The 25,953-nt window shown below is 49.3% G+C and overlaps 10 protein-coding genes across 10 annotated transcripts; 4 read left to right on the forward strand and 6 right to left on the reverse strand.

Moving 5' to 3' along the window:
* Positions 1-279: 279 nt before the first annotated feature.
* M430DRAFT_29488 (hypothetical protein) lies at positions 280-1,718 on the reverse strand (the record flags this gene model as incomplete). The annotated part of the gene is made up of 2 exons (XM_024865880.1): positions 280-976; positions 1,084-1,718. 2 exons carry the CDS (start codon positions 1,716-1,718, stop codon positions 280-282), a joined length of 1,332 nt encoding a protein of 443 aa, XP_024718895.1.
* A 1,623-nt stretch (positions 1,719-3,341) lies between these two features.
* M430DRAFT_143350 (hypothetical protein) lies at positions 3,342-5,518 on the reverse strand. The gene is made up of 3 exons (XM_024862815.1): positions 4,737-5,518; positions 4,300-4,688; positions 3,342-4,250 (listed from the first exon to the last, which is right to left on the reverse strand). Exons 1-3 carry the CDS (start codon positions 5,270-5,272, stop codon positions 3,460-3,462), a joined length of 1,716 nt encoding a protein of 571 aa, XP_024718896.1. The 5' UTR covers positions 5,273-5,518; the 3' UTR covers positions 3,342-3,459.
* Positions 5,519-6,097: 579 nt separating this feature from the next.
* On the reverse strand, positions 6,098-8,279 carry M430DRAFT_143353 (hypothetical protein). The gene is made up of 6 exons (XM_024862816.1): positions 8,072-8,279; positions 7,925-8,019; positions 7,699-7,869; positions 7,379-7,647; positions 6,939-7,302; positions 6,098-6,886 (listed from the first exon to the last, which is right to left on the reverse strand). Exons 1-6 carry the CDS (start codon positions 8,118-8,120, stop codon positions 6,242-6,244), a joined length of 1,593 nt encoding a protein of 530 aa, XP_024718897.1. The 5' UTR covers positions 8,121-8,279; the 3' UTR covers positions 6,098-6,241.
* Positions 8,280-8,688: 409 nt separating this feature from the next.
* On the forward strand, positions 8,689-10,054 carry M430DRAFT_105531 (hypothetical protein; the record flags this gene model as incomplete). The annotated part of the gene is made up of 2 exons (XM_024861013.1): positions 8,689-8,875; positions 8,925-10,054. The coding sequence occupies 2 exons, from the start codon at positions 8,689-8,691 to the stop codon at positions 10,052-10,054; spliced, it is 1,317 nt and encodes a 438-aa protein (XP_024718898.1).
* Positions 10,055-11,079: 1,025 nt separating this feature from the next.
* On the reverse strand, positions 11,080-13,035 carry M430DRAFT_29492 (hypothetical protein; the record flags this gene model as incomplete). The annotated part of the gene is made up of 1 exon (XM_024865881.1): positions 11,080-13,035. The coding sequence occupies one exon, from the start codon at positions 13,033-13,035 to the stop codon at positions 11,080-11,082; it is 1,956 nt and encodes a 651-aa protein (XP_024718899.1).
* A 287-nt stretch (positions 13,036-13,322) lies between these two features.
* M430DRAFT_36128 (hypothetical protein) lies at positions 13,323-13,884 on the forward strand. Its single transcript, XM_024866874.1, has 4 exons — positions 13,323-13,514; positions 13,564-13,656; positions 13,710-13,746; positions 13,818-13,884. Exons 1-4 carry the CDS (start codon positions 13,389-13,391, stop codon positions 13,856-13,858), a joined length of 297 nt encoding a protein of 98 aa, XP_024718900.1. The 5' UTR covers positions 13,323-13,388; the 3' UTR covers positions 13,859-13,884.
* A 552-nt stretch (positions 13,885-14,436) lies between these two features.
* M430DRAFT_105788 (hypothetical protein) lies at positions 14,437-16,455 on the forward strand (the record flags this gene model as incomplete). The annotated part of the gene is made up of 3 exons (XM_024861030.1): positions 14,437-14,487; positions 14,537-16,031; positions 16,103-16,455. 3 exons carry the CDS (start codon positions 14,437-14,439, stop codon positions 16,453-16,455), a joined length of 1,899 nt encoding a protein of 632 aa, XP_024718901.1.
* A 1,805-nt stretch (positions 16,456-18,260) lies between these two features.
* On the forward strand, positions 18,261-19,712 carry M430DRAFT_36130 (hypothetical protein). The gene is made up of 4 exons (XM_024866875.1): positions 18,261-18,573; positions 18,650-19,114; positions 19,192-19,374; positions 19,458-19,712. Exons 1-4 carry the CDS (start codon positions 18,408-18,410, stop codon positions 19,619-19,621), a joined length of 978 nt encoding a protein of 325 aa, XP_024718902.1. The 5' UTR covers positions 18,261-18,407; the 3' UTR covers positions 19,622-19,712.
* An 834-nt stretch (positions 19,713-20,546) lies between these two features.
* On the reverse strand, positions 20,547-21,964 carry M430DRAFT_60099 (hypothetical protein; the record flags this gene model as incomplete). The annotated part of the gene is made up of 6 exons (XM_024868842.1): positions 20,547-20,964; positions 21,109-21,230; positions 21,306-21,392; positions 21,579-21,594; positions 21,703-21,768; positions 21,908-21,964. The coding sequence occupies 6 exons, from the start codon at positions 21,962-21,964 to the stop codon at positions 20,773-20,775; spliced, it is 540 nt and encodes a 179-aa protein (XP_024718903.1). The 3' UTR covers positions 20,547-20,772.
* Positions 21,965-22,596: 632 nt separating this feature from the next.
* Positions 22,597-23,109, reverse strand: M430DRAFT_20828 (hypothetical protein; the record flags this gene model as incomplete). Its single annotated transcript, XM_024864376.1, has 1 exon — positions 22,597-23,109. The coding sequence occupies one exon, from the start codon at positions 23,107-23,109 to the stop codon at positions 22,597-22,599; it is 513 nt and encodes a 170-aa protein (XP_024718904.1).
* Positions 23,110-25,953: the final 2,844 nt, after the last annotated feature.

Consider the following 25,953-nt stretch of genomic DNA (forward strand, 5'->3'; position numbering starts at 1 on the left):
CATTCACCAGATCTTGGAATATACATCTCTTTTTGTGAGCTCGGAATTTTCTACTGCTTGATCATAAATTTTACATATGCCGTCGAAAGATAAAATGAGAATAGTTGAAGCGGGTGTGCGCCACAGATATCGAAGCCTTCAGACTAGATATTGATTCGTCTGAGATCGGGTTTTGTACGAATTGCTGAGATGAAATTATGTATATTTCTTATTGTCTACTAAGCAAGTTACTTTTTCTACTTATTATTCTCCTTGCCCTTCTCCTTCTTCGAGACTTCATCAATAGGGATCATTACTGGGGTAATACTCTCTCGCCGCAAACTTCATCTCTGTCGCGCCAATATCAAACACGGACACCACATTTTTCTGGAAGACATCTCCTAGAATATACACATCCTCCGAAGGGTCATTTCCTCCGTCAACAACACCCGATATACAGATATCATTCCCCTTTGCATCCGTCCCCGCAAGCAGAATCATATCAAGCGGATTGATATAAAATACGGTACCCGCGATCTTGATTCCCAGGGTTGGAGCTTTCGCTTTGCAATCCACAACATTCGCGCCCTCATCCTCGTTATAAACGGCAGGAGGGGAGAATGCACGGTTGATAGCATTGGCGACAGGGGTCGGCACGTAGTTGAGAGTAGTGCCTGAATCGACGATGTATGTTCCTCCTGCGAGGGAACTCTTGCCCAGTTCGATGGAATCAACTTTAATGGTGTAGAAGCCATAGGTCTTGGGATAGCCGGTGATTGTCGTAATCAGAATGGGCGTGCTGGTGAAATCCTCCACGAAGTCTACGGGCGGAGTACCTCCCAGAGCAAGGTAGCCAGAGGGTCCAGAGACGTCGCGAAGGATGGCGAGGGAAAAGAGAGGGGCAGTAAGATTTTGGGTATACATGGTTTTGAAGATTGGGCTGTAGACTTCCTGGACGGTGTCATTGGAGGGATTGGTGCCATTGTAGGCACTCGTTCTGTTTTTTGTTTTTTTTGTCAGCCACATTTGCCTCTTTGTATGGTATTCGATCTCTGAGTTCAAGAAAACATAGATGGAGCAAATTGAAGAGGAAGGGTAACCCACAAAGAAGGGTACGCCAAGCCCACCAAGCCACTGGTTGTGCTGTCTCCCTCCCACGCTGCATAGTTCACCAACGCCACTTCCTGACGGACCTCAATGCCCGCCAGTGTCACATTCTCATACCCCATAATTCCGGTAAGGAACTCCCCATCCCCATAGGTGATGTTAAAATTCTCTCCCGGGATCTGGCTAAAAGTCTCATCCACATCAAATGTCGGCCCAAAGTAGCAGTCGGCCTCTGAAAGCGGCGCCGCGTTAGTTATATTCACGCACTGGAACCCGCTTTCCGCGAGCCAGGTGTCAGAAGAGCCAGTGTCGACGATGACTTCAAATGTTTGGGTCCCGAAGGTGATATTGGTGGCAAATTCCTCGCCTTCTATGAGGGAGAGAAGCCCGGTGGAGTGTGTGCTAATGGGGACGTTCCCGGGCGAGGATCTGTGGTGTAGGAGGTGGGCGGCACTGCGGGCGTTATATCCTTTGGCTGATTTTTGGCTGGTGAGACTTAGGACGTGAGAGGATGGGGTGAGCGAGCTTGCGGCTTGGAAAGGAGAGGGGCTGGATACGACGCTGCGCTTTCCAATCGCCCCCCGAGCGGAAACCAAGTCCGAGGCGAGCAGGAGGAGAGAGAGGAGCAGCATTTGGAATGAAATCCCACACGAGCAATTGAAAGTGTATAACTGGGGAATCTTGAAACGAGACTTCTCGTGAAAATGAAGCCTAGATGAGAAGAGACCAGTAAGGAAAAGAAGGAAGAGAGAGCAGGGAAAAGCAGCTTTATACCCACTTCGACTCCACTGATCGCGGCATCGCCGTCGTCACTACTATTGTACTTCATTGCTAGAATGCAACAACGCGCCCTCGCCGTGCCTGATAGCAACCCCTGCCTGTACGAAGGTTTATCATCTATCTTTCCCATCGCATAGCGAGCCTTTCCATTGACTTTCCTAATCAGGCACAGCTCCGCGGGAGACGAGAAGGCGTGGGACGTGTGGGGAATACCTACCGCCGACGGTGGATGTCTTCTTGGCAGGGGACTTGGGTGAACAGGGATGGCGGCAGGACGATACGGAGTACAGTAGGCCTTCTGATTCGCGATAACAGGTTGAAAGAGCCATTGTAGACTCAACTTTACCTGCGCTGTAGGAACAAAGGATCGAAATGCTTGGCTTGTCTTGGGTGGTAAGATGGAATGACTCGGACTGGATTGAGGGTGTGTATGTCGACGATGAGGAATTGCTCCTTAGCGTGGCGGAAGGATGGGCGCGGTGAGAAGGCGTGGGCACGTGATCCTTCCTTCCTAGGCACCGTTGGCCATGCAACTCTACGTACTCATGAAAAGTCGTGAGAGAGAGATCAAGAGCTAGAGAAGGCAGAAAAAAAGCTTTATGGCGTCGAACCAGGTAAGTGGTCGAGGGCGGTAGTCTCCGGCAAGATGGAAGACTATTATTCGGTTACCTCAAGGTAGGTAATATTGATATCTTGGCAATGCTGTCACGGAGACCCCGGATTGCCCTGGCCAAGGGGAGATCCTGACCCGCATTTTAAGGATCTGGCTATGATTGATATAATCGATTGTTCTAGATCCAGACCCAAAGTTGTTCCTGGAAGAAAGATCACAAAAATGATCACGTGATTTACGGGTCTACCTAGATTGTACCTACTCTGTACCTGTAGCTAACATAGATAAAGTAGCCCGAGCCCCTATGTTTTTGAAGACTAGGAATAGAGATAACCCCATTTAATTAGAGAAGATTCGGATAAGTAATGTGTTCTCTTCCTGAAAGGCTTCATCTACAAGGTCTGAGTCCAGACACATCACGTGAAGATCTCCTGAAGAATAAACACTCGGGTTTTTGATAAGCAGCACATGAATCCAGTGCACTTTCATAGCCTGCACCATCCCAAGTATGTCTTGCAGATGGTGGCTTTCTCCAAGATGTGAGACCATTTCGTCTCGGCGGGCAAATCCAGTTGAAGTGGCAGTCCTCGCGGTGGATCTCATGTTCCAAAGAACTGTTTGAAGAAAAAAGAGAAGCAGGAGAAGAGAGTAGCAAAGTATTCTAGTAGTTGCAAGAGAGTATTATGATATCAACTTGATCAGGGTTTCTTACGATTCACTGCTTTCTCAACCCCCAACAAATAGCATAGCATTTCAACTGGGCTACCCCTTTGCGAACTGAGACCTTGCTCTTCGCTCATGGGCAATGCAACAGTAACAAGACCCGGTGGGGCCGTAGGTAGTCAAGTTCGACAAAATCACTCGCGTGTGAAGCCACATGATGAATCTTTTAACTCTGCTGGTCAACAGCATTTATGTACTCGACACTTGCTGTGGAGACTCAACAGCTAGTAACTCCCTTCGGCGTGGCACCTGTTTCATTACAGGTTCTTATCTCTCAGCAACCTCCCCTTTCTATGCTTCGAGATGCCTCTTTTCTGTATGAACCTCGTCAACCACCACTTCAACATATCCCTCATCAAAAACAGAATTACTGCAAACCCCACTGGCGCCGCTACAATCCAGAAATAGCTCTCCTTGTGATGAATGCTGGGGAAATCCGTAATATTCATCCCGAAATATCCAGTCATGAAAGATAATGGCAAGAAGATGATGGTAACGACAGTTAGTTGTTTCATGGATTCGTTCTGATATGCGGAGATGGTGTTAAATATCAAGTCGATCATGTTGTCACACGACCGTCGCATGTTGTCAAGGGAATCGGTGATTAGTATAATGTGATCTTCGACGTCGCCGAGGTACGTTTGAGCCATTGGACTGATGGTTACGCTGGAATCCTTCTTCATATCCCCTCGGTAGCTACCCTGCGAATTACCGGTTGGATGTTTGTGGTCTCGAAGAGCATTTATTAGATTGATGACTGGGCTGACGAAGCCGCGTATTTTCGTCATCTCGCTGGTGAGGATGTAGAGGTTGCTCGTGTGCGTAATTGTCGGTTCGGTCAAGACATTGATTTCTAATTCCCCAATGATATCCTGATAGGCAGTTGCGACAGGTATAGCAAGGTCTACAATGCCATCGATGAGGGCCTGAACGAGCATGGAACCATCACAGGATCGCCGGAGGATGGTATCCGGGGTACTTAATCGTCTCAGGATAGGAGTTTCGAGATCATCTGCCGAATTTTGAAAGAACGCAATAACGGTATTGTCTATGAGTGCGATCAGCAGCTGTCATATTTGTAAGATTGTCTCTCTTACCGGATGTCAGGAATATTGAGACCTGCTCGGCACTGACAGCCAACTTCCTCTTCGTCAATGGGGAATGCCTCTCCATATAAGCCATCCGTTCTTGATTGGGACCTCCATGATATCTTTGTATTGTTCTTAGTTTTTGAGCGGGTGCAGAGACGACACCCTCCATATGGCCTTTGATGAATCCATTTGTGGTAGGATGACTGCCGGCCACTGTACCCGATCTTTCCGATTTAGAACCCCGGAACGCCCTGCGTAGAAATCTCAAAGATCCTCCACGTCGCCCTGCCTTTGGATCTCTCGTGTCCTCATCTGAATCTGAGCAGCTCTCTTCCTCGTCGTGTAGATGCACGAGCTTTTGGAGCGTCATAACGATGTACATATGTTCGGTATACCTTTAGGTATCTTAGTGCTAACTTTTCCCAGAGATGCGCAAAACTCACCAATCCGCTTTCGTCCGGTTATTCGTATTGACCAAATCCTCAATCGCCAGCTTATGGAGATTTTTATGGTTTCCAAGTGCCTGAACAACGTCCCAGCTCAATCCATTTACATTAATCCACCGGCATTTTATCCAATCTTCCTGAGGTTCTTCTAAGAAATCTATGAGCCCCGCATTATCAAAGTCTCGTACCCTTATATCCTCCTCACTATAATCGACAACAGTTATCTGGCATTCCTCATGCAGTATAGGCGTCTGCGCCCTTCCGCCATTTGGTTTCGAGGGATCGAGTCCTGGTTCCTGTCCTGCATGCCAACTCGGCCGTAGGTGGACAGCATCGACTGTTCGGAAAGTTCGAGTTGTGGCAAGTCGACTTGTGCGGCGCGATAAAGCGGGAGCTATGGGTACGGATTCAGGTTCTGCGGAGAAACGCTTCTCTAGAGCACCGGTGGGGTCTCGGATTGCAGTCTTGGCAGGGGACAGCCCCGGTTCCAGATCGTCCCTGTGGAACTGAACGCTACGTGTCGGTGACCCCATCGCATCTGATTGCCTGACGTTTGTTTTGGCTGCAAGATTTATCACGGTCAATGCAAAGTCTTCCCAGCTCTGAAGCCGGTACTTGGAGGAATTCCTGGACCCTTGGTGTTCCAACTGCGATTTGCTGAATCGAATAATTGAATTGCAAAAAGATGGGTATCTTGGAGAAGCAAAAAGAGACAGAAAAGATTAGAAGGAAAAGCAAAGAAAAGACAAAGAGAAATACGAGTTACAGGAGAGTTTCCTTGACACTCGAGTGATGTTGGCTGATGTTGGTTGATGTTGGTTAATGTTGGCTGGAGTTATTAGTAATCAAGAAGACTGCTCATGTTTCAGCCACAGGCGGCTGAAGCCCCGATAATATCACGGCGATAACGATAGGGCTTTGCTGATCATAATAGGTACAGTCCTGTACTTGGATAGATATTTACTCCAGAGTTTGTATGCCGAGTTCTATTTCTAAGTTGCTTGATCTGCTGTATAAGGTAATTTGATATGTGCACAAACAGATCTCATGCGGGACGGGGCGGGGCGGGACGGGGCCGGCGGGACTCCTTAAGCGGCAGCCGAGGATTCACCAGTCCGATTTTGCTCGCAAACATAAGGAACTGTTATCACGGCCAACTTCACTCAACATGGATGGCCCGGCAATGAAGCTTTGCAACTTTGATTTATCTTCGGTTGCTTCTATTCCTGAACAGAAACCCCGGATTTGAACTCGATCGATCTACTTCGTTGCACTATAGCTACAGAAATTAGCCCCTGCGAGGTATTGAAGCGGCCATTCAGGGGCGGCAGACTTACGACGTGGAGAGACTGATCCTTCTGTGATACACAATGATATGAACTAACTGTTGCTCGACGGAGGGAAACCGATGTACTGAATTTCTAGAAGCAGATCTCGGATTGAGCTATTACTCTACTTCATATTCCCCATCCCTCTCATGCTTCACGACCGACTTTCCTCTTTTATTCGGCTCGGTTCTCGTTGACAAACCGATAATACTTTGGAGCACAACGGATTCGCCACCGTTTTCCGTACATAATCATTGGAACTGCAGCAAGCATCGATGCCCAGACTGAAAGACCAAAGAACGTGAAAGTCCACCCATACCCAGCGGCATTGATAAACGGCTGCACGGAGTACGAGAATGCAAAATTAATCAATGAGCTGCACATCGCCAATATGACGACCATTTCGCCAGACATGCCTGGGAAGCATTCCATTGCGTACGCAGTTGCAATGGAGCAGGCGCTGACTTGATGGGCGATCATGCAGCCTACACCGAAAGCAATCGTCATCCAGTGAGCCCCAGACTGGGCCCCCCAACCGTACAGGAAATACCCAAGGACTGCGTAGACCATGGAAAATCCGAGAGTCCACAATCTCATCTCAGGCTCCTTGATACCCCCGTTGCGTCGAGCGAGATGAATCACGATCTGGTCAGAGAGAGTCCCTGTGGCCCAACCTACGACATTGCCAACCAAGGCAGCTAAAAAGACAAGTCCAGTCGAGGTGGTGGACCAATTATATGGCGGAGAGGTGAGTATTTCGGAGATGGTGTTGAAGGACACGATGCCAGCCGTGCAGCCAAATGCGAAGATGAATGCAGCCTAGAGCCCACTGTGTTAAAGCACTGTTTCTCGATGGACGGAGAGTACTCACTATTATGACGTTCGGGAACGACAATAGGAAAAATGGCCGCCGGAAATACTGCCAGTATGTTGTCCGGTCTTCTGGGTAATATACCCATAACCTGAGTCTTTCCACCAATTTACGTCTCGGGAAGCCATAATGGTTCGAGACGCTGGCGATCGTATGCGAATCCTTGCTCTCCGAATCTGGCTTTTGAGCAGCAGCATTGTGGACTGGATTGCCTGAGCTGGTAAATAGAAACCTTGGGAAAAGAGTCTCTTCGAAACTAAGGAACAAGAGGATCAAAACCACGCCATCAATAATGGCGACGATATATTGACTCCACCTCCAGCTCAAGTTGTCTGCAATTGTTCCTCCTGTTATCAGACCCAGGCTAAAAGAAAGTTGGTCAGTATCAGCTTTTGAAAGGGGGGCAGTTTCCTCTTTTCGTTTCTTCAGTTTAAACGTACATCGAACCAAGCTGCTGTCCGAACAAATAGACACTCAGCATTCGGCCTCTCTGATGAGCAAAGAATTGATCGAAAATACTCAGCTGAATCACAGCTTGGTATGCACTTGTCCCCAGCCCATTCAAAACCTGCGCTCCAAACCATTGTCCTGTGCCGTGGAATTTGCCAGTCCAGACACCAGCGCAGAGACAGAGGATGGTTGTGAGCAGAAACACTGGTCGGCGGCCGATTTTCATTGCTGCTGGGATCCAGAAGATATTTACGAAGCCCTATCATGCTATCAGATTAGAAAATGGGGGCAAGAGGGCCTAAAGTCATACAAGGAGTAGATAGTTGAGCGCACTGCCACCGTTCATGTTGGTCAGGCTTACACCTGTATCCTCGCTGACTGTCGTCCAAGCTGCACCTAGAGTGTTCTCACCATATGAGAACGCGCAAGCGTATAGAGCGACAAGGAATAATTGATAGTACTTCTTCCATCTTGGCCATCTCTACATCTTTTGTCAGAGGAGGGTCCCAAACAAGTTTTCTTCTCGTTTGGCGTACCAAAGGATCACCATCGCACTCTGTGGGCTGAGGTATGAGGATAATGTCCGAGGAACCTTCGGTCCCTGCATGTTGAACCTCCACTTTGTGGTTCACTGAACAATCATAAGTCAGCGGTCAATCCTTCTGCTTTTTAGGGCTACAAACCATCCACCAGATAATCCGTTCCAGGTACACTTTCTATAATGTCTGCCATCTTCGAAGAGTCGTATAAAGACCTTCATTTGCAAGAAGCCGGAAGGGGGCCTGAAGATCCATAACACGAGGTCTACGACTTATATCAGGGCATGCCGTCCCATGTGATAAGACGGCCAAGACGGGCATCTCTATTCTCTTTACGAATAGATAAGTCTCCATGGATTCGGAGAGAATTGCCATTTCGGAATCCCATCCAGACAGCGCTAGACCTTCGAGGATTGGCATCGTTCTTGAAACCCTTTCGTTCGAGTACAGGGTAGCTCCTTCAGAGAGTCATGCCTCGTATCGAAGATAGCCATGATAGACATTCAAGGTCAGCAATAAGCGATACAGTCTAAAAGGAGGTTGAAGGCCGGTAATATGTGGTAAGTGATCGGCGGCGTCAAAGATGGGGTCGGCGCCTTGGCAACATCAAGCTTTCCATCCTGCCGCATGGGCCTTCCTAACCCGGGCGTTCGAATCAATCATCAGGTGATTATTTATTGATTCCAGTTAAAGGTTTGCGTGTTCTCTCTTTGAGGAAGTTGAGTGAAGAGTCTTCGATTCACCAAACAATCTCTCTTGACATGGCTTCGCCAAAAGCTCCAACAGGCTACGAGGGCTCAATTCTGATCGTGGGAGCTGGAACTTGGGGGTGCTCTACCGCTCTACATCTTGCTCGTCGTGGATATAAACATGTCACTGTCCTTGATCCCTATGCATTGCCCTCCCCCATTTCAGCTGGAAACGATGTCAACAAAATAGTCGAACAAGGTACTTCCCTCCCTTTCTCGCCATTATAAAATCTGAGCTGATTCATCAGGATCTTTTGATGATGGCGAGGATGGTGGTTACGTTTCCCAAACACTTCTCCGTCTTGCTTCCGAAGGCTGGATGAATGACCCGGTCTTCAAACCTTACTACCATGACACCGGATATATCATCTGTGCTCACACCCCGGACGGCTTGGAGCAGCTCACCAAACGCGAAATGCTGGATCAAAAGGCTGATTTCGAATGGCTTGATTCCCCTGAGGCCTTCCGGGCAACAATGCCTAAAGGTGTCCTAACGGGAGATTTCCCAGGCTGGAAGGGAGGGTTTAAGAAAGATGGCGCGGGATGGGTCTTTGCTCGAGGTGCTTTAATGGCAGCCTATGAAGAAGCCAGGAGACTGGGCGTTAAATTCATCACGGGGCCACAAGGAAATGTGAGCAAACTAATCGAAGAGAACAACGACATCGTGGGAGTTGAGACTTCAGACGGGCAGCGCCATCTCGCAGACACCATCATCCTAGCAAATGGAGCACAAGCGCCAAGTTTACTAGACGTCAAGGACCAACTACGTCCCACTGCATGGACACTCGCGCATATCAAAATGAGCCCCGAGGAATGCAAGTTATACAAGAATCTGCCCGTCCTCTTCAACATCGAGAGCGGATTCTTCATGGAACCAGATGCCGAGAGGGGCGAGCTGAAGATCTGCGACGAGCACCCCGGATACACGAACTTCCAGATCACTCCCAGCGGCCACAAAGCCAGCATCCCCTTCGCCAAACACCAGATCCCGCGCGAAGCTGAAGCGCGCGTCCGCGCATTCTTACAAGACACCATGCCACACCTTCGAGATCGTCCGTTGAGTTTCGCGCGGATTTGTTGGTGTGCCGATACGCCTGACCGGAATTTCTTGATTGATAGACACCCCGACTATAAAAGTCTGGTGTTAGCTATTGGAGGCAGTGGCCATGGATTTATGCACATTACTAGTGTGGGAGGTTTCGTTGCCGATGTGCTGGAGGACAAATTAGACGGGAGGTTGAAGACTGCGTTTCGATGGAGGCCGGAGACGGCAGTCAATAGGAATTGGGAGGATGTTCAACATAGAAGGGGTGGGCCGAATAAGGTGATGGATTTTGGGGATGTTAAGGAGTGGACGGATATCCCTCCTCGACAATAAACCCCTTATTTCTCTGCGAGGGAACACGATTGTTTCAGGCACGAGATCGCAGTGTCCACAACCTCATGCTTCCTCCACCTAAATATGCATGCTCTCCTCTTCGCTCACCCTCTCTTCCTTACCCCTAAACGCAGTGACTGCTCCTCACAACACATATCCCCCCCCTCAAAATTACCTTCCCCCCACATTCCAAAACCACTCTCCCCATCCACCTCCCAGAAACCAGCGCCGCAAGTCAATGATGTAGCAGACAACGCAGCAATGTTCAAAATCATCAACTCGTCCCAAGCACAGAGATATCCCATCCGTAACTTTCAGTAATCAGACAGACCACGACAGCAGCATATCCAGAATCCAACCCAGCATCCAGAGCCCTGAGTCAAGGCCTAATAGCGGGGTCGCTAAGTCGGCCGTCTCCCCCCTGTACCATTTTCTGACCCCGCGCCCGCTGTGGAGCAGGAGACGCGCAATGGAACGGGGATTAGGGCCCGGGCCCAGGGGTACCGGTACGTTGGATGTGAAGATCGGGGAACTCGCAGACGGGAGAGATGGCGGGAGGACAGAAAGAGCGGGCAAAGAGGCGCGGCAGGAGTGGGATGCGAACATGCGAGCCGTGTCTAGGCAACAGAATCTATGGGTGGGATGGTTAAGCTATTGGTGCTTGATATTATGTTTTGCTCCTTTTGATGATCTTGAAGTCGAAGTTAAGGATTAGAACGTCGAGCCCGGATTCTGGAACTAAAGCCTGATTTTAGGTTTCGCACGGGATCAAGTATCGTGCTCTGACATTCCTCCGATGCGCTTTCGTAGATTGAAATCAGTAGGAAGAGACCTCACTGCAGCGCAAACTGGGTATAGGTATAGCGATCCCTTGGGTATACATATACCACTTGTGTATAGATAAGGAAATTTTTGACAACCAGCAAGCCAAGGTATCTCCGCGTCGAAAAATAAGTACGCAATATTCAAAACATTACCGCATCCCTCATTAATCCCTCTCAAACCCCTTGATCCTCCATTCACAATTACCTGTCCATCAAACGCCCCTGCCCTAATCTCCTGGCCAGCATACCAGGATTAGAGACTTTGCTTGGCAAGATAATTCTCTTGGAAAGTAAATTGGCCGTGTTCCCGCGATTTGCGTATTTCCTCTGCATCCTAAAGTTCGCCGCATTCACGCCCGTTGCAAAGCTCACCTCTCCACCCGCAATCCAATACTTTACTCTCACGGGTAAGAAGCTTTTCCACCTTTCAAGGAAATCCGGCAAGTGTTGAGCAGTGAAAGTCCCCGAGGTGTCTTTCCAGACTGCCGCCTTGCTACCTAACCGAATCCAATGTCGAACCCACCGGCGGATATATAGCCTATTGCGTCTGACACGCAGATGAGCCAGGTTCACCGCTTGCGCGCGTTGGGGGGCAATAGGATTATGAGCGGCAGTTGATTGGTAGACTAGGACTTGTCGTGAGAGTTCGCGGACGTATTTGAGATTGGCACGATAGGCCTCTTCCATGCGCTGCTCCGCTTCACGAAAGCGACTGCGGTGGATTAGGTTCGTAATCAAACGGTTATACATTTCCATCGTCGGTTTGACGTTGTAAGGTTCCGATGTCATTGTATTCCAGAGATGTGAGACCGAAGCTGGGGGGAGTTTACCAATTTTGAAGCCCTCGTCATTGGTTTCGGTATTGCGGATTGATCGATCGGCTGCAAGCACAAACGTCCATTCGAGTAGTTCATTCCATACATTACCAGGGATCTGTATATCGTATTGGCGGGAGACATAATCCACTAGGCGAAGAGCGGTGGGGACTGTGTTGTTGATTCCGTAGACATGAGCGAGGGTAAATAGGATTTGTTCGGAAGGATAGAAAGGCGAGTCGACGGGTAAGGATCTGGGAGGTGGTACTTTAGACTCGTCCTCCTTTAATAGAGCTTCAACATCAATATCCCAGACTCGTCGGAGAACTGTGGATATGCCAGAAAGATCGCCTTCGCGAGCCATAGCTACCATCATCAAACAGAAAGTCTCTTCATTCCCCGGAACCCCCGACTCAACCATTTTCCGAAATATCTGGGATGCTTGTGCTTTGATGCCCCTCTCAGGCCCTGTCTGGTGTCCTTGGAAGGCATAAGGAGGTACGCTCCATTCTCTCAATCTAAGGTTAGATGGGACAACCCTTAAATTATACCTCCGAGCAGCATTGAAAGAGTCTGACCAGCACTTCGTCGCAAGATAGTGATTGTAACATTCTGCATCTAGCATAATTCTCTTCGTCTGATCCTGTCTGGATATTGAAGCCACAGAACGCCATATGGCCTCGGCCGATTGGGTATCGCCGGTTGCTCGAGCACATCTGAGAAGATATTTGATGTCTGAAGTAGAAACGGGATATCGTTGTGCGCGGGCTGTGATTATCTTATTGACTTGGCTCAGGAATACACCACAGAACCGGAGGTAGCCTCCCTCGTGTACATTGGGAAGCCCGAGAAGATGTGCAGTTCTTGGACTGATCTCCTTGTGTAGATTGGCGTAGCGATCGACGAAATGCTTCGGGTCGAGACAACGTAAGACTTCCGAGAAAGTAGTAGCAGGTATGGATGCTAGCAATTTACTAGCATAATGGCCATCTCGCTCAACGATATCCAGCAGTGTCTTGAGTACCATGTGAGGATTTGCTAACCTCAGGGCCGAGTATAACGCGCCTTCGTCTGGAATAAAAGTAGATTCCGTAAACGTGCCTGGAAATTCCAGTGGAAGAACATCTCCGTATTCATCTAATCGCCGTACATCAAGGCGTTTTGTCCACGCCCGATTTAGATCATAAGCATTGAGTTGTTTTTGGTGATTGCGATTCCATATAGATTTATGATCTGCCCCCAGAACCTGCTCTGGTCTTTGGGCCATCAACGTGTCCGGGCGATTGAAACCATCCAGTATTCGTGCATCCCCTTCGATGGTAAATGGGCGGCCATCTGTCATAGGCTGCGAGCTTTCTTGAGCTATCGATTGCGATCTGCCACAGGCACTTTGAAAGCATCTCCGAAGACGTAGAGAATGTACGCGACCAGGGGCACCCTTTGGACATGAGTATGAGATAATTCGAGACTCGATGGCCTCGAATTTTGAAAGGACACCACTCATAATTTATCGATGTTTACTGGTGGTGGTGGTCAGCAGCGCGAAAGGTCTGGGGATGTTGGGGTAACCCCCCCTGAGGCTAAAATCTCGGGAACTTCCGTCCAAGAATCGCGAACGAAATCCACACCACCAAAGAAACCAACTCTCGGCACAAGACGCACGCTTTTTACAACAATAGCCATCTACGACAAGTCATGGCTGAAGTGGATGATGGGGCGTCGGCTCCTGTCTCGGAGCCACTCGATCTTGTGCGCCTCTGTCTCGACGAGATTGTTTTTGTGAAGCTGCGAGGGGACCGAGAATTGAAAGGCAGGCTACACGTAGGTCGCGGACGTCACCTGCAGTGAGAATATACTAATGTGATCGCAGGCCTACGATAGTCACTGCAACCTGGTCTTGGGCGATGTGGAAGAGACAGTGTACGTGGTGGAAGAGGATGAGGATGAAGAAGAGGTCGTGAAGGTAGGGGAGGAATATCGCGTGGAGGAACCGATTGCTAAAATCTTCTCTTGCAGACTATCCACAAGAAGTCAGAGATGCTGTTTGTTCGAGGTATGCAGTTTCTTCCCCTCCATATCTCCAGAATGTTCTGGCTTTGTTACTACTTTACTGACCCCTTCCAGGCGATAGCGTTGTCCTCATCTCTCCCCAGGCGCCATCATAGTCTTGAAAAGCCGCGCGGAAATCGGAAAGTCAGGGCGATTCAAACAGTGGGATTCGTCGCAGAAGGATATAGGAAATACCAAGTTTGTCGCATTGCGAGCATACTGTAGTAGCATTCTGCGAAGGGGAGGGGGATGATTAGCAACCTGCTTAATGCGCCAAGCAGCGCTGCCTGCAATTGGCATACCAAAAGCGCAAGATGCAATAATAAGAATCAAATATCAATTGACCTGCGAAGACATTATGAAGCAAACCATGCCGAGTGACTCTTTGCCGCAGTAATAGGCTTGGTCCTACCAGTGACTCGATTCTGCCTACCCATGGTTCACGGCTCGTTATCGATAAAGCTTCCCCAGACCGGCGGAGTCATCCAACACTTCAAAAGGAGTGTACATTTCCCCCTTGCGCTTCCACCTTTCACCACAAATATATAATTACACCTACAATCATCCAGCATATCCCATATTAACCCAGACACCGTTCCCAAATGATCGTACGAATACACTAAAGATCCGTCAGCCCGTTCTGCTCTAGCACTCTCCGACAATCTGTACATACATACATACGTTGCCCCTCGCCATGGCCACAAAAGGAAAACAGCTACCCCACGAGCGGCGGAAAGGCGAATCCGTACATCTTCCTCCTTTTTATATCATACCCAGCTAACCAACAACCGCAGGCCTTGAGCGAATTCGCCGACTACGTCGAGAAGCAACAGGCGCTACGCTACCCTTCCACGTCTGGCGCCGCATCCACAACAGTCGAAGAGCACGCCGAGCTCGATATCCTTAACTCCCTTGATCTTGCAGATGTATCACCTGCGGTCCGATTAAAAGAGCTGCTGCTCGATAATAGTGAGGAGACATTAGCGAAACTGGTTCATGTGTTAGAGAATCGGATGGACGAAGGACATGGAGAGACTGTATTCGAAATTGGATTTGAAAATAATGGCGAGTCGATGGCGTTGACTAAAGAGGACTGGGATGTGGCTTTGAAGAGATTGGTTCTGGCTGCGCAAAAGGTGCGGGCTGATTGTCGGGTGCTGCTAACAAAGGGTGTTGGCGGAGAAGCTGAAGGGGAGGCGGTGGCGGGTGAGAAGGGAAAAGAGTGCAGTGGAAAAGTGCTCATAAGGCAACATCCTGCAACTGTGGAGGAAGTGATTGAGACCAGGATAGCGGTGGTAGGGAATGTGGATGCGGGGAAGAGTACTATGTTGGGTGTCCTGGTTAAAGGGGGCTTGGATGATGGACGTGGGAAAGCACGAGTTAATCTCTTCAGACACAAGCATGAGATTGAATCTGGGCGGACATCTTCTGTCGGCATGGAGATTATGGGCTTTGACACTATGGGCAGGGTCGTTACATCTGATGTTCCGGGCCGGAAACTGTCCTGGGAAGAGATTGGAAAACGCTCTGCGAAAGTCATCTCGTTCACCGATTTGGCTGGTCACGAAAGATACCTGCGAACCACTGTCTTCGGTCTCTTATCCTCAAGCCCGAACTACTGTCTACTCATGGTAGCAGCCAATAACGGTCTCATTGGCATGAGCAAAGAACACTTGGGTATCGCACTGGCGCTGAACGTTCCGGTAATGGTAGTCATCACCAAAATTGACATCTGCCCTCCCCAAATCCTGGAACAGACCATCCAGCAAGTAACCCGGATTCTCAAATCCCCTGGAGCGCGGAAAATCCCAATATTCATCAAGAACCGCGAGGAGTGCATCAATACCGCCACACAGTTCGTCTCTCAGCGCATCTGCCCCATATTTCAAGTCTCCAACGTCACTGGCGAGTCCCTTGACCTTGTTCGAGAGTTCTTGAATATCTTGCCTCATCATGGACATTATGATGCGGAAGCACCTTTTGAGTTTCACGTCAATGACACCTTCTCCGTCCCCTTCGTCGGCACCGTCGTATCAGGTGTAATAAAGAGCGGCGTTATACATGCTGGTGACACTGTGCTCATCGGACCCGACTCCCTTGGTCAATTTACTACGACTAGCATCCGATCCATAGAGCGGAAACGAATCCCTGTTCCCGCTGCTTCAGCTGGTCAATCTGCCTCCTTTGCTCTGAAGCGTGTGCGCCGGAAAGATGTACGGAAAGGGATGGTTGTTCTTCCGAAATTGGAGCAGAATGCTCCCAAAGTCTATCGGGAATTCGTTGCTGAAGGTATTTTCCGCTTTTTCTTTTCTCCCTCGTCCTCACCCACCCGGCTCCCTCGCTGACAACATTCCTCTAAGTGTTGATCCTCTCTCATGCAACGACCATAAAAACCAAATACCAAGCCATGCTCCACGTCGGTCCCGTCTCCCAAACATGTGCCATAATCGACATCGACCGCTCATATATCCGGACGGGAGACCGTGCCCTCGTCGCCTTCAGATTCGTGCAGAGGCCAGAGTATCTTGCCCCTGGCGACCGATTGCTATTCAGAGAAGGCAGGACGAAAGGGCTAGGTATCGTTAAGAGCGTTGGATATGATCCGAGCAAGCCATTAAACCCAGAAACGCAGAAAGAGGAGGACAAGGAAGTGAGGGGGAATGGGCAAGTTGTTGAAGATGCAGGAACGTCGGCGGCTCCTGATCCGGCTTGAGAAATTTTCTTTTCTTTTCATTTTTGGTAGGCTTTGTTTTCAGGCGTTGCAATTGCATCTGCATTGGCTAGGCCATCGGGGGCAGGAGTTGTTGACTTGCTTGACTATCGCTAGCTACCTATACGCGCATTATACTCTTCATGCATTTTAGATCCCATTGTTAGTCCTGCATGGCTTAGGAATAGACTGAACATACCTAGCTAGAAATCGTTTATTCACATGTTTAGATATCACTACAATCTTCCTTTCCCTCCAATTGAACCCATCTCCGAAACAAACCAATACCTTTTGCAGAAGCCACAAAGAAGCTTTCAAATCCAAGGTAGGAGGTGATACTTTTGAATCTGACTCTTAGCTCCTTGGCTCTTGATACATGAGTTCAATCAATTCATCTCTACCTAGGTATTCGTTATGCAATCCATATATCACGTGATGCTAATCGCATCGCCATCAACCCCCCCGGTCAACACTTTCACGCTTGTCATCGCTGCGATGTGCAACAAAACACCTTGATATCATGTGATGCTAATCCCACTGCCGTTGAAAGCAGTGTTCAACAGCGCCACGCTTGTCAAGAATACGATGTGCAACAAACCTCAGGTTCTTCTCGACCCGTATCACGGGTCAATATCACGTGATGCTAATCTCAATGCCATCAAAGCCAGTGTTGCTAATGTGCGATGTGCAACGAAACCTCCATTCCCTCCTGTGTCAGGTGATGCTAATCTCACTGCCATCAAAGACAGTGTTGCTAATGTGCGATGTGCAACAAACCTTGCCTCGACGTCCTGTATCACGATCTCTACACCACGTGATGCTGCAATCGCATCTCCATCAGACCCCCCTGTCAACGCTTTCAAGCTTGTCGTCGGTGCGATGTGCAACAGAAGAACTCCTCTAGTAATCTCTCTGCCATCCAAACCCCCCTTAAACACCCGCAAATCGTCACAGATCGCGATGTGCAACAAAAACAAGAACTTGGACGTCCACCCAAGCTGCCACCCCTTTTTGGCCAGGGTTGGAGAGAGCAAAGAAACCAGGAAAGTTTTTCGACTGCATGGGATCTTCTACGGGCAAGCGTATATATATATCATGTTTCTGGCACAGCAAGAGATAGAGAGACGCAGCTAAGACTGATATCGAAGTTCTCAAGAGCCCGTCTACCTACCTTACCTTAGGTAAGGTAAGGTATGTGGTTGCGGAAAGGTGGTACACGTGACCAAGACCATCTCCTACCTGCATCGAGGACGCGATCCAATGCCGTCGATAAGCATACCTACCTAGTTCGGAACTGTACATCCTTTGTACTCTCTTTCTATGTTCAAAGACCAAGAAGAATTGAAACTTGGGACCTAGAAAGGAGGGGTCTGCGATTGGCGAAGGGATGCGATGTTCGCGTAGGTAGTGATAGCCTGATAGGGATAAGGATAGGGGGGGACATGCGAGGCTATGACTATGACGTCACGGAACGAACGTCATAAGGTAGGTATCTAGGTAGGGATGAGCGTCACGCATGTCACTTTCCGGGGGAAGAACCATGGAGATGAGATCTGTATGGAACGATGGACGGATGAAAGCAAGCTTGATTATATGTCCGCGGTAAGTAGAGTAATGATATGTGGTTTTTGAATCTGAGAGGTGGAAAGGGGGTCAGATTGCGGGGTATGGGCAGGTAGGTAAGGCAGATGGGATGCTTTTTGGGGGTGAGAAGAACAAGTTCTAGGTAAGAATAGTGTAGGTAGTGGCGCTCACAAAGACGTCAAGACATTGGATTGCCATGCCTCTCAGCAGAGACCTGATAAGATACCCTTTTTCAACCTCTATTATCTGTTCCATAAACCCAAGAAGAAACACTTTCCACTTCCTTCCTACGATACCCAATCTTAGCAGTTTTCATTTCTCTCAATTTGACTTTCCAAAGCAACTGTTTCTCTTTCTGATATCCCGTAAACATGGAGACTGTAAATCATCTTACAACTGCTGCTTCCCGCGCCATCTGGGGAGAGTCGTCGAATTCCGCGGCGGAGAATACGCGCAACGAGACGGCGGGACAGGAACCGCTGTCTGGGCAGCTGGGAAATGTCGCCGCGGGAGAGCCGTATGATAAGGGCAATATCGGTATGTATCGTCATCATGCATTTTCCGGGCCTGGAGTTCACGGTGGAGAAAGAAGCTGATGATTCATACTATGCAGAACCTCCAATTGCTGAAAAATCCATGTCCCCAACGTCGGAGGACACATCACTCAGTAACAGCGGACCGAACTCGACGACAGGAATCGCAGGCATAGATAGCATATCCAGTACCAGCCAACCCAATACATCAGCGGTATCAACTGCAGACAGCATGCACGGAAATACAGCCTCGACGGGTCAGATCGGATCAGTATACGGCGCGGACCAGGCTGGTGCAACGAATTTGCACGATCCCACTTCTGATACCGCATTCGACAAACCCATTGCCTCCAATGATATTCATGGCCGTACGGATGCACCATCTGGAGTCGCAGAACCCACGAGCGATGCGCAGCAGACACTGAACGATCGGTTGGATGAGCTGCGTGGCAGCGAAAAGCAAGATCGCATTCAGGAGACGACAAGGGAGGCTGAGAACACGACGGGTGCTAGTGCGAAGAAGGGACCTGGACCAGATCCTAAGAGTATGTTCGCTCTTTTGTATTCTTTTATGTCGCTGCGCGGAAGCATTAGTTAGGATGAATACTGATGTAGAAGATAGGTCTTGAAGAGAAGCTCCGCGAGGCAGGAGGCACTTCTGGTCCTGGTGCAGGAGGGAACAATGGCCCTCAGAAGCAAGGATATGGTGAAGGAGCAGGTGAACAATACGTCAAGGGCCCAGGCACGAAAGGCGAGGGTGGTTACTTCGATGTTCCCCAGGCTAGTGAGCGCAAGGAAGTTGAGCGTATGTTCCCCGCCCCTCTGATCCTTCTAATCTAGCATTCCATTGGGATAATCGGAACAATGGCTGATAAACGCACAAAATAGGTCTCCGGGACCAGAAAGGAATGAACCACCACACCGGTCCCGAAGAGTCCAAGCCAAGTGATACAGGCACAAGCTCTTCATCGAAAGCCGGCCAGGAGGAGAAAGCAGCAAAGACGAGTTTGAAGGAGAAGATCAAGGCGAAGTTACATATCGATAAGCACTAATCCCTTCCGCGCCTCTGTTCGATCCTTGGATGTGAGAGTGGGCCCGAAAGGGGCAGAACGGATCTGAAGGCAGATTCTTCGAAGCGTGTCTCCGTTACGAAGGTTATGGATTGAGCATGAGACATAATTAATGAATCGACCCCTATTCCCGACATGAGATATGAACCTCCTTTTTGAATGCTGGTCTTTGCGTGAACGGAGCTTAAGTGTAATGGCGTTTGAGAAGTCGTGTTTCTGTAACAAGCAAAGAATGCTACGTCTAGGATCCGTCAGAGGAGAGGGTAGGTTAAATACAAACAGACCTGTATCATGGTTCGAAGATCGTCAGCCTTGTGTTAAAGGTCAGCTCTTGGGGGGTAGAGAATCGTGAGAAGTGTACGCAAGAGGACCATCAGGACTGCACACTCGATGGGTTTGGAGAGGATCGGATTTGCATAGGTACGAAGGGAGGGGCAGCTTCGTATAAATAGAATCTGGACTGAAAGAAGAGGCTGATCTATGAGGCGTAGAACCCCGGAAAAGATTTGTCGAAGCGTCCCTGATACGAAGGGGATATTCATGTGATCAGACTCCGTGCAACTCAGCTGTAAGTCCAAGCGCCTTCATTATTCTCTCCTCATTATGAAGATGCTCCCTATATGCGCTTATCAGTTCTCGAACGTCGCATTCATGCTCATTGAGTTTCTTGGAGACGAGGTTGCAAACACAGTCCAATGAAAAGATTCGTGAAGCTTCTGATATGCCTTCTATTGCTCTCAGGAAATCGAGAACAGCCACTACTCTAGAGGCCTTGACATAAACCACTTATGAACCGTTGTCTCGAATTTATCAAGCCATGTCTCGATATTGCCAGACTTTGTAAGCTTGCAACGCTTCTTTGTACAGCCCTTTCAGCTCCAGCCCTCGGAGATGTTCCGAGGGACATAAGCAGTCCTTGAGCGCCACCAACATACCATGTACCGTCTTACACTCGGCGATATAAGAGAAATAACCTGCCTTGATACTTTTCAGAATTCGGGATCCGATATTGGCGATTTCTCTGCAGCGTTTTTTGTACTCCTTTCGATCCAAGTCATACTTGCGTTGGAGGAAGTTGGGAACCGGAGCTGGTTCTTTTCGTCCTCTGCTAGGTACGAATACATCACGGTCTCTTACCCATTTGCTGGGGCCATGACGTCCTTTAATGCAAGGTATCTTAAGAAGGATCGAAAATGAGTAAGTTCTGATATCGAAGCGTCGTGAAGTCTGAAGTTGATGTGCGCGCCGACATCGAAATGTTTTTCAGATAAAGCCTGTTCAGGAGTCGATATTACCACACCTAATATCACCAATACCGGGGCACACTGTTCCCCTCGTTAGTAAAACGTATGGTGTGTGTATAGAAGTTCAAAGCCCCTCGATTTGGTATGGAAAGCAACCACTCTTGAATCAATCACTTACCGTTAAATCAGCACAGTTACCACTTCGAACATTGCTCTTTCACGTACCTTATATGAAAACCTTAAGATATTCCTCTTCTTTATTTCAATCAACAACTTCTTCATCCACATAGATTTGACAATTAGGTGAGGGGTAGTTGTTGACGAGCCATGGCAAACCCCCGCGGCCCCTTATGGCCAATCGTACAGTGACTTGCTTTTGCTGGTAAATTGTACTGCGATTCAGGTACCGCTACCTTACCTACCCACCTCGCTACTCCAAACACCTTGTTGTCCAAGTACCATCACGTCATTATTTTCTACAATGTTGCCAACCTTCCACTTCAATATTCCTATCAAATAATCTTCATAGCATTGCATTGATGATCTACGTAAAGTACCCGTACTCTGAGAGTGGAGTTGTGGTTTCCAGGTTGGACAAGTACCTACAGGCTTTGATCACGTGAAAGAATCATGTGATATACGTTGTGTTTGTCCCTCCCGTCTGTAGGAGGAGTAACAGAAGTCACTTTACTTACTTCTATCTAAAGCATTCTATTATTAGACGTCAGTAACGTGATAATAATAGCTACAATTATCTACCTATGTAATGGCGATACGAGGGCAGTGAGAGCCTGAGAGGTTAACATCCAGAGCAAGTACCTTATAATAGTTACAATGATGAAATGGCGATAGCGAGGTCACCGAGAGATAGAAAACGGTAGGTACCTAGGTACCTCGATTATAGCACAAATTAGTCGTGAAACCAAATTCCAATTCACTTTGCCGGCTGCCGACAACTTGCAACTTGGGCGGAAGGGCGCCGCCGTTGGCGATGAGTCTGAGACTGTGATGTTTCACTTCATACCGAGTCACTTTCTGCCGTCGACCATCTCGGAGTTACTTTAGTGCGGCCGAAATGCATCATGTAGGTACTCTGTAAGGTACTGTGGCTACAGCTGTAGGTACCGGCGCGATAAAGCTGCGATCTTCAGGAATCAGGATAAGCTGAGGATGCATCGAGGCCCTGCATATATTTGGTACCCTGCCTTATGCAGTATTCGATAGTGGTATAAATAGTCAGAATATAGTGAATAATTTTATTCACCGATATTAGTGCAAACCTGTGCAGTACAGTGCAGCATAAACAATGCTTGAATAACTGAATAACTCGTTGCTGGGGTGGTTATGCAATACTATCAGGTACGCATGAATCGAACGCACAAGCACGCGGGTCGGACGAGCTCAATGTTCAGCTCACATTGAAAAATTGTGTTGTTGTTGTTGCTGTTCCCCGCGGGCAGCTAGGCTAACGCCCTACACCATGGGTGAAATGTTTCTATGGCTGGCTGGATGTAGGGATGGGACAGCTTATACAGTAAGGACAGCAGGACGACCCTCGAAGCGTTCAGCGCATTAGCCGGAGCGACTATAGCAATGGCCTATCGCGGATGTACGGATGGATGCTCGAGACTGGCTGTAGCCTGTACCTCAGCTCCATAGCGAGCAGTGGGGGGACATATGTAGCGATACGCTGATACTGTACTGTACCCACAATCAGCTTCTCCAGAAGGTCGTCGATGCCTGTGCACAGTGCACAGGTCTCCGTTCGCGATCTGCGACGGGTGCCGGAGTGCATCGAAAGCATGCGGAAAGGTGATCCGCGGCGGGAAGAGGGGTATCGACTATCATGATCTGCGCCAGTGAGGGGCCATGGTGGACAACATCCTCAACGACGATCCGCAAGCTGAGAATAGATAGCTGGAGGCTAATAGCCGTGGGCTGCCCTGCGTACTGACTCCCGCATGGGAGCACGTTGATGCGCCCCGCCTTCGCACGGCGCAGGGCAGACAATTGACCGGTGCATAGGGCTCTGGTCGAGTAGAGAGACATACCCTCGTTATCGAGGAATCCGTGAACACTGATCAGCGCCCGCCCCCGCAGAGGATAACAACAATGCTTGAGACATCGAGCTATCCGAGGGGACCATACGCACTGACTATCAAGAATAGCGCCCAAGACCGTTGCTCTTTCGAACCAGGCTGATAGCTTAGGTCTTACATTCAACATGGCATGACTCCTTCCTCTCCGTACGATCGAAGGATGGAAACCTGCACGGCTGAGAACCCCGAGATGTTAGGAAGGGTACCAAGATCGGGGCCGCTGAAGAAAAAAGCGTAATGATCCATATCTCATCGCGATCTCGAGGATGCCATCCGAAGACCCTTCCCGCAAGCGGATAACAACCGTGCATGCCTGGAAAGGTGGGAAACTTCTCAAACCCGCTCGGATTTTCGTGTTTCTGCATGGGAGGGGGAAGAGAGAAATTCCCAAAGTTCCTTGTCTATTTCGCGGTAGAGTATTGGCCTCAAGGGCGTTTTCGAGTTGTATAAACAAACGCAACGCTGCTCAACAACGGCGAAATCAAGCTCACGATCAACAATCAGGATCGCGATCGCGATCACGACTCAGAAACCAGGGAACAATTTGATTTCCGCAATGCTCCTGATAACACATGGCCTATAATTGCTGTCCTTTCAAAAAGGTAGGCCCATATCCCGTGGTTTAGTCCGGTCTGGGTAGTGTCAAGAGCACACTTGTGTCTTCTCTCTCGGCGGTATTTGTCCACCGCGATGTTTACCATCTGAGACCTTGAGCCTCTACAGGCAACGGCCAGCCGCATAGGGGCCCAGCACTTTGCGGAGCACGCGAACGGAAGGGAAAGGGAAGGAATTGAGTGGCTGGTGTTTCCTCGCAGCTTTTGCCGTATGCAGTACAGTACTGTATTGACATCTCAATAATCCGCGTAATTTTAACGAGTTTCGCGCGCAACCGCCGACCCTCCGACCGCGCGCCATCTGTTTTTCCTCTTACCATACTTCACCTAATCGTTTGGACTCTTGACTACATCCCGACAATACCAACACCATTGAATCCTCTCTACAAGCTTGAATTGCGTCTTTTTAATTGGCAGATACGTGTGTGTGTGCTAAGAGACTTGGCTTGCGCTTGGGGCTGGAAGATGGCCTGATGTCAGCTCTACCTCATCAGCACCCCCTCCCATCCCGGGTCGGGGTCTCGAGGGCCAGAAGTCTGGTGGTGGTGTATGGGAAAGCGATATTATTGCCACAGTCCCGGACGGGAGGGACCAGACCGTCTAGATGGGTCACTGGAGGGTAGGAAGATAAGAGGTAGGGACCGAAGATCTACGGACGTTGCTGCAGAGAAATGCAAGGCAGGCGACGCGGATTGGACATTCACGAGCGAGAGGGAGAGCGGAGGGGGGGACCTGCGTAAGGTAGGTGGGAGAGCTTGTTGCATGCTTTGCAGCTTCGATATCGGATTGGGCAACGGTGAGCTGGGGATCGAGATTTGGGAACTCGCCATGCACTGTAGAAACACGGTGCCATGGATCTGGGAGGGAGGTCGCTGTGGCAAATTGCTAATAGGCTGCAGGTAGGTTCTTCTGCAGGCACTTCAAGGAAACGGGTGCGTTTGCCACGACGCAGATCGCCACCTCGTGTCCTCAGGTATTGGCCTGACATGAGTCGAGCTGAGCGGAGCTAGGCTCTAGGCGGCTGAACTGGGCTCCTGAGGCTTCCAGCCGTCCCTTACAGGGCTTAGATGCCAGGGTGCACATCAGACTAATGCGCTGAACTGTGCCTGCATGAGGTAAGGGACCTCCTGCACGCAATAAATAAGCTTTTCGATGGTTTGCTATGCTGGGCCAGCTGGGCTATCCTGGCAAGGGAAGGTGATGGCCATTTATATCTCCAACCAGCTTGACATATGGTTCTTGGCGGACATCTAATTCCGCCCTCTCCCACTTAGTGCACAGCGGGTTCTTTGGGTTCTTTTTCAATTGGACCGCGCGCAAGGATCGCAAGGATCTGAGTGCACAAGAGCCAGATCTAGGTCTGCGCGCTGCGGTTGAACTGCGGTTGACATCCTGGTTTGACATCCTGGTTGACACCTTGGCTGATTAGAGGGCAGTTCTAGCAATCAAGGAAGAAGAGGATCAACGTGCTGAAGTTGGTATCCCTGGGGACCCTCTTGGAGCTTGCCACTTCCGCCACTAAGATGCTACTGTCTTGCCACACTTTATGCTTGCAGATCCGCTATGCCAGAGGCGAGTTGTGCATGCTGTGTGACTGTGTCAGGTCAGTATATACAGCTGTCAAATCGAGACGTGATCTGCAGTACTCTATTAAAGAACCAAGTCGACGGCCAGACTCCCGTACTTGATCTTGAGACTCCCTGATCTGCTATTCCCGTACGGTCGAACGCTTGCTGCGTAGATCAAGTCTATACAGAGGTCAATCTTATTAAGGTACGATCTGCAACGGACAAACGCGACATGGCCACTCAGTGGTCTGGGACGTCTCGGCACTCCAAGTGACAGTGCCGCCTTTGCCAGAAGAGAACATAGCGTCAAATAATGGTGGCCTCACTAGCCCGTCCTAGTAGTAGTTCTGGGCGGAGTGGGCTGATAAGTTCGCCTTCGAGTAGTGATTGTTGATCCGGAAACGAGGCCCGAAGGATAACTAAGTGGGGAACGTCGATAACTCCTCTGTTCAGTAATCGCAATCGCTGATATCAGGATGATGCTCTTTGCCATGGGAGCGCTAGATGGGCACCTTAGCAGCGGAGTAGTACTCCACTGGCATACTTTCCCTTCCGTTGTGAAAGGCCGGCTCGATGGCCTGGGCCGCTTGTCTATCGTGCACGGAGTGGGGTGGTGCAGGCCAGTAGCAGTTGGTAAAATATAGAAACCCAGATAAGCTCAGGCCACGAATCGTCAATCTAAGGTAAGCATCATGAGTCCGTTGGCGTGGAGTTTATATCCGCTGCAGGCTTAAGCTCTCCATCGCGATCCCGAGTGCCTTGGAAGTTTGGAGCATAGAGCAAAAGGAC

The sequence above is a fragment of the Amorphotheca resinae genome (assembly GCF_003019875.1).
Source record: "Amorphotheca resinae ATCC 22711 unplaced genomic scaffold M430scaffold_9, whole genome shotgun sequence".
Classification (NCBI taxonomy): Eukaryota; Fungi; Ascomycota; class Leotiomycetes; order Helotiales; family Amorphothecaceae; genus Amorphotheca; species Amorphotheca resinae.

Bases quoted from the DNA above. Each gene is read 5' to 3' on its own strand.
- M430DRAFT_143350 (XM_024862815.1), bottom strand. From the start codon at position 5,272: ATGGGGTCACCGACACGTAGCGTTCAGTTCCACAGGGACGATCTGGAA. The intron at 4,689-4,736 runs GTGAGTTTTGCG...AGATACCTAAAG, and splicing joins AACCGGACGAAAGCGGATTG to GTATACCGAACATATGTACA. The intron at 4,251-4,299 runs GTAAGAGAGACA...TCGCACTCATAG, and splicing joins CTCAATATTCCTGACATCCG to ACAATACCGTTATTGCGTTC.
- M430DRAFT_143353 (XM_024862816.1), bottom strand. From the start codon at position 8,120: ATGGCAGACATTATAGAAAGTGTACCTGGAACGGATTATCTGGTGGAT. The intron at 8,020-8,071 runs GTTTGTAGCCCT...ATGATTGTTCAG, and splicing joins AACGGATTATCTGGTGGATG to TGAACCACAAAGTGGAGGTT. The intron at 7,303-7,378 runs GTACGTTTAAAC...ACTTTCTTTTAG, and splicing joins GGACAGCAGCTTGGTTCGAT to CCTGGGTCTGATAACAGGAG.
- M430DRAFT_36128 (XM_024866874.1), top strand. From the start codon at position 13,389: ATGGCTGAAGTGGATGATGGGGCGTCGGCTCCTGTCTCGGAGCCACTC. The intron at 13,657-13,709 runs GTAGGGGAGGAA...CTTCTCTTGCAG, and splicing joins ATGAAGAAGAGGTCGTGAAG to ACTATCCACAAGAAGTCAGA. The intron at 13,747-13,817 runs GTATGCAGTTTC...GACCCCTTCCAG, and splicing joins AGAGATGCTGTTTGTTCGAG to GCGATAGCGTTGTCCTCATC.
- M430DRAFT_36130 (XM_024866875.1), top strand. From the start codon at position 18,408: ATGGAGACTGTAAATCATCTTACAACTGCTGCTTCCCGCGCCATCTGG. The intron at 18,574-18,649 runs GTATGTATCGTC...CATACTATGCAG, and splicing joins GTATGATAAGGGCAATATCG to AACCTCCAATTGCTGAAAAA. The intron at 19,375-19,457 runs GTATGTTCCCCG...CGCACAAAATAG, and splicing joins TGAGCGCAAGGAAGTTGAGC to GTCTCCGGGACCAGAAAGGA.